This window comes from Siniperca chuatsi, linkage group LG9, assembly GCF_020085105.1.
Source record: "Siniperca chuatsi isolate FFG_IHB_CAS linkage group LG9, ASM2008510v1, whole genome shotgun sequence".
In the NCBI taxonomy this organism is placed as follows: domain Eukaryota; kingdom Metazoa; phylum Chordata; class Actinopteri; order Centrarchiformes; family Sinipercidae; genus Siniperca; species Siniperca chuatsi.
Genome location: NC_058050.1, coordinates 9,619,350 through 9,629,564, shown reverse-complemented (window position 1 = coordinate 9,629,564; position 10,215 = coordinate 9,619,350). Strand labels below are relative to the sequence as shown.

At 39.5% G+C, this 10,215-nt stretch overlaps 1 protein-coding gene across 1 annotated transcript; it reads right to left on the bottom strand.

The window, feature by feature from the left end:
* Positions 1-916: 916 nt before the first annotated feature.
* On the bottom strand, positions 917-9,065 carry LOC122882131 (integumentary mucin C.1). The gene is made up of 10 exons (XM_044209182.1): positions 8,942-9,065; positions 7,286-7,383; positions 5,442-5,741; positions 4,300-4,410; positions 4,150-4,205; positions 3,931-4,026; positions 3,376-3,532; positions 3,098-3,171; positions 2,645-2,746; positions 917-1,937 (listed from the first exon to the last, which is right to left on the bottom strand). The coding sequence occupies exons 2-10, from the start codon at positions 7,368-7,370 to the stop codon at positions 1,686-1,688; spliced, it is 1,233 nt and encodes a 410-aa protein (XP_044065117.1). The 5' UTR covers positions 7,371-7,383; positions 8,942-9,065; the 3' UTR covers positions 917-1,685.
* Between the last annotated feature and the right edge of the window lie 1,150 nt (positions 9,066-10,215).

The following is a 10,215-nucleotide window of genomic DNA, read 5'->3' as shown; positions in this document are numbered from 1 at the left end:
TTTAAGTGGTCTTTTCTGTAATACATTTATTCGTCTTAAAATAATAAGGTATTGTTGCATGCCTGGGTCCATGTTGTTGTTCAGTGGTGAACTCGATCAAAAATCGAGGAAATTACATCACATTGAGATATTAGCCTAAACCTCCTTTGACTTAGTTGTTGCATCAACCTGAAGAACAAGGATCTCAACTCCGAATCACCATTGGCCTATGCACAGTATGCCTACAGCCTGATGATACTGATTTTTTTAGGCCAAGTCTGAGAGAGTTTAAAAATTCTGATAATGATATATCGGCACATGTTTTTTTGTGAAACATTGGATTATTTTACCTCTGAATTTAGAGGGGGAAATATCTCTTTGGTGGTACTGCTTACTCATAGCCATCTAAAATGTGGGGCCCCAACTAGATACTGCTTTTTTATAAGGACTCACAAGCCAAAAAATGTTGGGAACCACTGGGCTGCTGTAGAAACATGGCGGTGCAACATGGCAGCCTCCGTGGAAGGGGACCCACTCCCTCTGTAGATAAAGGGTTTATTCTAAGGTAATGAAAACTAAACAATTCTTATTTTCAGGTGATTATACACTAATGAAAACATATTTATGAATATTATATTCCATTTTTGCCTATAAATCCTCCTAAATGTTACACACTAGACCTTTAAGTTAGTTTAAGGTTGAAGGAAAGTGGGCTACACCAGATTCATCAGATATGTAGTTATTAGATTTATTTAATTTTTAGGCAAAATCATTATATTTTATGCAGTACACAAAACTAGAATAAATTGTAATGATTCTGATTTCATTTAACATTTACATGACACCATTATACCTTAAAATATATACTTTGTAAACCACACAGAATAGACATCCAACTCACGGTTCACAAAAATATTAGACAATAAGTAGACAAAAGTACTAAATTGCACATTTTATTATGATTACATCTACAGAAAACCTTTACAACACCCTGTAACAGCTCAAACATTTGTTTCATAAAGTGCATATAGAGTCATAGCTGCGTCACTCTCACAATGGCTTGAAGAGGTGAAAATCTAGGGAGAGGTTTTGGTAATAAAACATTTACAACCACATTAACAGAGATGTTGAGTTTAGGCTCACTTACCCATTCAAGTGGGAATGCACAAACAAAACAGTTTTTGGCTTTCTTTAGGAAGACACTATCTGAATTCAATTACAGTTGTGGGCAAGGTCATGGCTAAAACAAATTACAAGTTGTGTAGCAATTTAAAATGAGTTATGAAAACTTCACTGAGAACAAACTTCATTTTAATATATCATATTATTGAATGTAAAGGTGATTTGCACCCTAAATGTGAAGTCATGTGAAGACTGAGTTGCTTATGGCATGTTTTGATATAGTTTTTCATTTAGAAATACTGTTCAAAGCCATTTTTCATTGGTCTTGAACCAGAGATAAAACGTGATTGGGAAGTTTTAATAAAACAAGAAAGAAAATCAACATTGTAACTGAGGCTTTACACAATTCCATACATATATACAGTACAATCACGTTTGAATATCAGTGAGATAAATGAGTGTATATGAAGTAGTGTTAACCTCTGCACTGCTAAGCTTTTTTTGTCTAGAGGGACTGGGCGTTACACAAAGTTTTGGTTACCTAATGACCCGCACAGCAGCTGAGCAAGATTGTACTCAGTCACTTACAGCAGCAAAGTGATGGCAAGCAGGCAAAGTAAAGAAGCAATCAATTCTGTGTTAAGATGAGGACCTCTTGTGGCGAAAGAGGGGACATTCAGGGTGCCATTCAACCATAGGCAGGAGGTCATAGTGGCGTTGCAGCACTCCAAATGACATGGAGGTTGTGTAGAGGCCTTGCATGGGGTTTTGGTAGAACAGTTGGTGGTGCAACCTGCTGTCCATTGCAAGTTGGTATTCACAGTTTCTTTTGTCAGCTGCAAAGGCAGTAGTGGGTGAGAAAGAACAGTGTGAGACCTACAAGTGGTTGAAAGTCTAAATATGAGACTGAGATATTTAAATGTTGTCTAAAATCCTCTGGAGTCTGTCTGCTCATTGGTGAATACACAGAGCATGTTTTATTAATAGTAACTATTAATATATCGTGTAGAGACAAGACATTTTTAAAACTGTGAATTATTAATATTTTCAGTAATTTACAGGCATACATAGACGTTTAGTGAAAAAAGCACAAAAACAAGTTGGGATACAACCACTTTACATGTAAATGTAGTTTTTTTCTTTAATTGTTCTGCTGAATTTTTTTTCAGATCTATCATAATAGTTTGAATCATTATCACTAAAGATGTACACATTTTTATTGGGTGCCTGCATCATTTTTCTTGTATTTTGGGTTCCTGGCAGCTTTAAACTTTGTCACATTGACAAATTGACAAGTCAGACTTAGAGTTTGTACTGAAAAAAAGGATACCATCCATGTGGGGTAAGGACAGTTTAAAAGGTGCTAAACAAAGATAAAATGAACCTGGACTCCAGAAGGTTAAACATTTTAATCAATCTTATATTTAGAATTTGATATTTGATGTTGCTAGAGCTGTATTATATCATTGTTAAAGGTGTTGGTGACATTTGTGTTAAGTTGTGGAATTTAGAGCATCTTGCTATTAAGTTTGGCAGTTCTCACCTGACAGTGTGGCTGTGAGGAGGAGCATGTTTGAAGCGCTGATTTTCTAAAATCTGTGTAGCAATCTGTACCAGTACATACACCACTGTGGCATTTGTTTCCCTGAAAAAAACAACAGAACAAAGGATGATACTAATTCTCACACCAGAACTGCTATACTGTTTAGCCAACTGTTATATTGTTCTATAGTTCATTAAAATATTAACTAATTGGCAGACAGTTATTATAACAACTGGGAATTGGTTCAAAGTCAACATTGTATATAAATCATTTTTTAAAGAGACATTGACAGTTGTTAGCAGTTAGTCACAAAGACTGTCTGAGGCAAGGTGACCAAGAGGAGACATAAAAAATTGAATTTAGTAATACATACAACTCTCTAGCCTTCTGCTCATAAATATGCATCCAGTCACATGCCAGCACACACTCACACATGCAGCCTTTTGTCCTTACCTTGTTTGCTGTTGTTTGCGGACTGATGGCAGTCGTTTTAGGAACTGGCGTGGTTGTTGTTGTGGTTGCAATTACTAAAATCATGTAAGGAAAAGAGCAAAATATTAAAGAAATTTCAAACTTCTGACTAAAAGTGCATGCCTGTAAACATGCAGTCATGACATATAAAATAAAATTTCATAATTTCAAAGGACAGTGTGAAGATGAAAAAATAAATAAAACGATTCTGAGAGTCATGAAATGGGGAGGTTAAAGATGTGAAAGATGAGTCTGTTTACCTGTGGTTGTTATCATCATGGATGCAAAACTGCTATTGAGGCATCCAGTAGAATTGCAGCAGTCCACAGAGCAGTTGGTCTGAGAGGCTTTGAAGCAGCTATCAGCACAAGAGGCACTGCAGCTCACAATGTAGCACATGTCCATCTGTCTTAACAGCTGATACATTGCAGAATGATATATTAGAAGACACGTTTTAATGGACTTTGCCTTTTTTTCTTTCTGTAAATATCATTGACCATTATTAAGATATAACACTATACTGGACAATTACATTATGTATGCAGTAAAAGTGTAAAGTATAAAAAAGGATTATTACCCTTTACTTTTAGTAGTTACTTATAGATACCACTACATCTTTTGAATGCTCAGTTGCTTCTATGGATTACTAATACAGTACAACATTGGCTGTATATTTTTCTGTATGTACATGTCAGTAAATACATTGTCGGTCGGTTGGTTGGTTGTAATGCATTTTAGGACATTTTATGGGCAATACTTCAAATAGTTTTGTTAGATGGTTCAAGAGGTTTTGTCAGTGTCATTTGACCCCCTACCTGACAATAGGCACCAGCAGCACATGAAGTGGCATTCTGACTGGTGTACATTGTGTAGCAGTCTGAGTAGTTACACATGAATGAGGGACAGTATATCTGGGTTTGAGAGAGATGAAAGGCACATGATGAAGATGAGAAGCTAAAGGGACAAAGAAGAAAGAATGATACGGGAATCACGCAAATACAGTAATACACTTCTCTCTAATAAGGTGGACTTGCCATGCTCATTGAAGTAAGATTTGACATAGTAGTTCCATTCACTCCAGACATGTTACCTGCAACAAAAAGATGGATGTCATGATTAAGGATATGGAAAGACAAAGTCTGGAAAGTTAACTGAAACATATTATTTGGTGAAACAAAACATACCAGTGGAGTTGATCGTTGAAGTTGAGGAACCAGAAGTCATGGAGGAAGATGAACTGGTCGAACCTGAGACCATCATGGTGGTACTGGATTGGGTCATGGCAACTGAACCAACTGTAGAAGAGGCAGAAGTGGTTCTTGAATTAGTAGTGGAGGTGGTTGTGGGGGACTGGGTGGTGGGGGTTGCTGGGCCTCTGGAGGTGGTAGTGGTTGTGGGGGACTGGATGGTGGGGGTTGCTGGGCCTCCGGAGGTGGAAGTGGTTGTGGGGGACTGGGTGGTGGTGGTGATTGCTGTACCTCCAGAGGTGGTAGTGGTTGTGGGGGATTGGGTGGTGGGGGTTGCTGGGCCTCCAGAGGTGGTAGTGGTTGTGGGGGTGGGGAGTGTTGTGCCTCCAGAGGTGGAAGTGGTTGTGGGGGACTGGGTGGTGGGGAGTGTTGTGCTTCCAGAGGTGGAAGTGGTTGTGGGGGACTGGGTGGTGGGTATCGCTGTGTCTCCGGAGGTGGTAGTGATTGTGGGGGTGGGGAGTGTTGTGCCTCCAGAGGTGGTAGTAGTTGTGGGGACTGGGTGGAGGTGGTGATTGCTGGGCCTCCAGAGGTGGCAGTGGTTGTGGGGGGCTGGGTGGTGGAGATTGCTGTGGAGAGTGCTGTGCCTCCGGAGGTGGTAGTGGTTGTGGAGGACTGAGTGGTGGATATCGCTGTCCCTCCGGAGGTGGTAGTGGTTGTGGGGGACTGGGTGGTGGTGGTGATTGCTGTGCCTCCAGAGGCGGTAGTGGTTGTGGGGGTGGGGAGTGCTGTGCCTCCGGAGGTGGTAGTGGTTGTGGAGGACTGGGTGGTGGGTATCGCTGTCCCTCCGGAGGTGGTAGTGGTTGTGGGGGACTGGGTGGTGGTGGTGATTGCTGGGCCTCCAGAGGTGGAAGTGGTTGAGGGGGACTGGGTGGTGGGGATTGCTGTGCCTCCGGAGGTGGTAGTGGTTGAGGGGGACTGGGTGGTGGGGATTGCTGTGCCTCCGGAGGTGGTAGTGGTTGTGGGGGACTGGGTGGTGGTGGTGATTGCTGGGCCTCCAGAGGTGGTAGTGGTTGTGGGGGACTGGGTGGTGGGGGTTGCTGGGCCTCCGGAGGTGGAAGTGGTTGTGGGGGATGTTGTACCTCCAGAGGTGGCAGACTGGGTGGTTGCTGTGCTGGCAGTGGTTGTCATAGGACTGGGCTGGATGGTAGTTGAGGTTGCTGTGCTTCCTGTGGCTATGGCGGTGGTAGAGCTGGGGGGCTGTGTAGTGGTGCTGGTTGTTGTGCTTTCAGAGGTGGTGGTGCTAGTGGTTGTTGTGGCTTCAGTGGTGATGGTGGATGCGGCTGCGGATGCAACAGTGGAGACACCAGAACTTTGGCCTGACACCAATACAGATGGCAGAAGTATTCCTAATAGGAGGAGGCGCAGGATACCAGTGCAGCCTGACATTTTGGGAAACATAATAGGAAAATATGTATTTAGTGTATGGAAACCAGAACATGTGAAATTAATTGCAGTTATTTAGCCTAGCTAGTCACTGTTCATAATATCAGGGAAACTCAATTTGTATTGCATTGGTTCCCCTAAAAAATATATACTGGAATAATTTCTTAAAATGGCTGTACGGTAATAAGTGTTACTTTGAGGTAATATTAAATTGCCAATGTGTCGCTTTTGAGTGAACTGGAAGGCTAATATTAGAAATTTAAAAAAAATGTAATCATAGAAGGACTGCCATCAAATTTCGCACAGAAATGCATGGTCACCAGAGGAGAGGATGCTGAATGGATTGCCATGAGACCTGATACAGATGTTCATGGTACCCAGAGGATGAATCCTAATTACTTGGGTGATCATCTGTCAAGGTTTTCACTTATCCAATGAAATATCTCAACATTACAAACATCTACATCACAAAATTTTCCAATGTGTTGCTCTTGAGTGAACTGGGCTCTAGGGATGGCAATGTATGTCAGTCTATCCATCACTTTGGTCCAGACTTAAAAATCTCAACAACTATTGGATGAATTGCCACAAAATTTTGTCTTAGGTTTGGTGATCCCCTAACTTTGCCTCTAGCACTCAGGATTTCTGCTTCCAAAGTGTATGGAGATGGGAAAAAAGTCTGACAAAGAACAACTTCATTGTTTCATTTCATCAGGGTCTCCTTCTATCCCCACAATGAGGTTGACCAATTGTGGTTTTAACTCTAATAACTTTGGTGATCCCTTAACTTTTCCTCTAGTGCCATCCTCAAGTCAAAATTTTTATTTGTCCAATACTTTGCTTTATGGCCAAATACCTGCAAAACTAATGATATTCCGATCAGCCTAAGAGTGCTTATTAGCAAATGTTAGCATGCTAACATACTAAACTAATACAACGAACATGGTAAATATTATACCTGCTAAACATCAGCATGTTAGCCTGTTGACATTAGTATAAGAGACTACAGTGTGACTGTAGACTCTTAGTCTTGTTCCCCACAGTGTACCATATGAAGAAAAATAAAAGAAATTAAATTCAAGCATCAGAGTCATGGCATCCACTCAAAAGTAAAATAAAGTGCATGTTTGCTAGTGACACATAAACATGAATGTAAATAAAGAGAGCAAAAAAGAAATATATCAAGCAGACAGAGTGTAAACATACGTACGCATGCATGCTTGTATGTATGTGTGTGTGGCCACACGTGCTGCACTGGTGCACAGTAACTGCGCCAACATGTGTGTGTCATCTGTTCATGAGAGAACTACAGTATGACACCTTTGCTTTTGGGACAGTGACAGCGGAGTCCCAGAGTTTCAATGGTTCTACCTGCATTTATTTCTTGGCAAACACACGTTTTTCTTTATCTGAATTTAGGATAGAGGGTGTTATATGCTGTACAGATTATTTAGCCATTTGTGATTTGTGATTTTGGGCTGTAGAAATAAAATTGACTTGACCACTGACAGTGATTTTAAATAAACAAACACACTCATACCTGTGTCTTTTATAAAAGTGGTGGAGGCCATTATCACATTGGCAGAAAGGGAGAGAGCTCTTTGTCCAGCCTGTAATGAAGTCATATCTTTCAAAATCCTGGTATAGGGAAGGGTAAAACATATAATTAACATGAATGAAACAGCCAGACGTTCTGATATTGATGTCCACAAAGTTTTACACAGACATAATGACAAATCTCTGCTTGCCGAATAAACTGAGCAGTAACAAACTTGATTTGTGTGTTGACAAAAGATTTTTATGAAAGATGGTAATGTGGGCACAATTCAAACTGTTTACCCACGCTAATAGGTCTATGAATTACAGCCGTGCTTGTCCATTGTAACCCACCTGGGCAGTTCTTTTGATCTGTGAGAGCTAGGCTCATCTGTGGTCTTCTCTTTTTACAATCCTCTGATTGTCCTGGTGAAACTGATCCCATGATTGTTTGTTTAAGTAACAATACAAGAATTTGATAAATGTGATTTAAAGCTACACTTCAACTTTTTTCACATTTTTACACACAATTTCTCACATTTTTCGCACCAAGAACAAAAGCTTTGGTCAGAACATTTTAAGTTTAAGCATGATAAGAAATTTTCAGAAATGGTAACCCCCTCATGAGGTCATTCTTGCTAATATTGGTTATGTGTAGTGACACACAATTATATCATAATTGTCTCTGTTTACAGTGGTTTATCATTGAATGCAATTAAAATGTGTTTGTTCCTCGATCAGTCCCCTTGGGAGAATTGCTAAGCGGCACAACTTGTTTTTTCCCTTCACCCTTGGATCCCAGCACTGCCTCCTGTGAGCTCTACACCCTGGAAACTGAGTGACAACAGTGGCCATTTTAGCTTTGAGTTCAAAATTCAGAGTTTAACTGGAAAAAGTGAAGATTAGATTTGATAGAGGATATTCACTCCAGAGGAATTTGATGTATAGTGAATCAAGAGATGTGTTCGGGTGCTAAATCATCATGATGTAAATCACACCTTCCTGTTGACCTTGTTACAAAAACTATAAGCATTTTCACCATGTTGTACTAGCTAAATGATAACAAAAGGAACCCTCAACAGTATTACCTGCTGTGAACATTCAGCCATTTCAGAAAAGGCATAATCTTCACATGAGACTATCTTCTATGAATGTAATGTGAATAAATGGTGTCTCTGTGTTGAGGAGATGCTACAAACTGTTGACAATGTTTTGTGAATAATTTTGTAATCATTTATTATCTTGCATGCATTAATTCTTTCTTTTTTATTAACCTGCATATAGAAAAAAATAAGATAAATGATATTTGAAAAAAATAGAAGACATTCTTGGATTGATTCTTAAATTGACTGATATATATTTTGATCAGACAAATTCATGCATATTTATCAAAATAATTGATAGTGATTGACTTAATCATAACATATTAATAATGCATACATAAAACATAATGTTTGTAACAGAAACATCAAAACATAAGAGATACCACAACTTTCCCCTGCTGTATCATTCACTGGCTACGATAGTACCACTGTTGTTGATCTGCATCACCCTGTGATTCCCTGTGCACAAATATCAAAGCTCTGTTTAGCTGAATTAAAATCACGGTCACAAAATTCATCATTTAAAATCAGTAATATTTCTATTAAAGTCCACTCACCTGCGGTGCACTTTGTAGGTTTTTTTTGTCAGCTGTGGTTGAAGTGAATGAGCTCTCTCTCTCCAGCGTTCCCTTTCTCTTTTGCTCTCTGTCACCTCCCCCCCTTCACTTCCTGCTGACAGCACTGTAGTTGCAACGTAATAAGTGGAAACTCTCACCTGAGCAGCTATACTAGTGGGAAAGGAGGAGACTAAAGGCCTGTTGTTGCTGGGTGGGTATAAAGATGTTGTAATGATTCTAGGAAAAAGCTAATTTGGGTATTTTCACAACAGGCAGGTTAAATTACAGCATTATATGTCAAAACTGAAAGCACTTGTTTCATAATTTCAGAATTATGACTGGTTATGAGTTTTGATGTAGACCTGAATCTGGTCAACCCAAGAGAGATCAAACGGTTCATTTAAACACTTTAATTCAGTCAATCACATTTAGTGATTTTGCTCTATATTAACAGGTGAAGAAATACTTTTAATTACCTTTTCTATCAAAATATCGTGTAATGCCACTTTACTGTGTGTCAACTTGACATAAAATAAGCTATTACATTACAACATATACAGGGGAGATTTCAGTGCCCTGTGGGGTGATTGTATAGGGAACCTCCTGGTTTCTGTTCCACACAATTTGAAATCAGACCCCCTCTCTCTTCTAGCCATGAAGCCCCCACAGACTACAATTACCTCTTTGTGGCCAAAAGAACGTAGAATTCTTGGGCACAACACAAAAGGCACTTGTACAATTCAGGTGACAGAAGTCCTTCCTTTTTTTCACCACAGCTCACTGAAACACATGAAATTCTGTCTGCTATGGTAAGGCTTATTCAAGATGTGGTTGCTAAAGATACACAGGAGTTTGAGAGTTATTTCTAAAATTCTATAAGTGGTAAAAATCAATTCTGGCTTTGTGTTATATTTGTAATGTCATATTATTCTAATTTATGGATTTTTATAATGGCAGAATATGAGCTGTTTACATATTAGGATACACTATGATACATAATAATGAAGTAAAGACTGTAACCAAAATACTGGGTCTCTGTATTATCTGGGCATCATTGCTGTTACTAGTGGGATGAAATGTATAGCAGGTGTAAAAAAATGCCTGCTATGATATTTCACTTAAGGATAGATTCACTTTTTTTCCAGTGTGTCTTAAAACAGCACCGACATGTCCATTTGTACATTGAAAGAGTTATCAGTAGCTGTAAATGTTCCTCTTGTCCATACTGGCCACGCAGTTAATATATTTTCAGCAGAAGAGATGGGGGACAAAAT

What these genes read in the sequence shown, in the direction of transcription:
- LOC122882131 (XM_044209182.1), bottom strand. Translation starts at nt 7,370, where the DNA reads ATGACTTCATTACAGGCTGGACAAAGAGCTCTCTCCCTTTCTGCCAAT. An exon ending in CTGCTGGTGCCTATTGTCAG is followed by an intron (nt 3,533 to 3,930) that starts GTAGGGGGTCAA and finishes GCAATGTATCAG; the next exon opens with CTGTTAAGACAGATGGACAT. An exon ending in CATGATGATAACAACCACAG is followed by an intron (nt 3,172 to 3,375) that starts GTAAACAGACTC and finishes ACATGATTTTAG; the next exon opens with TAATTGCAACCACAACAACA.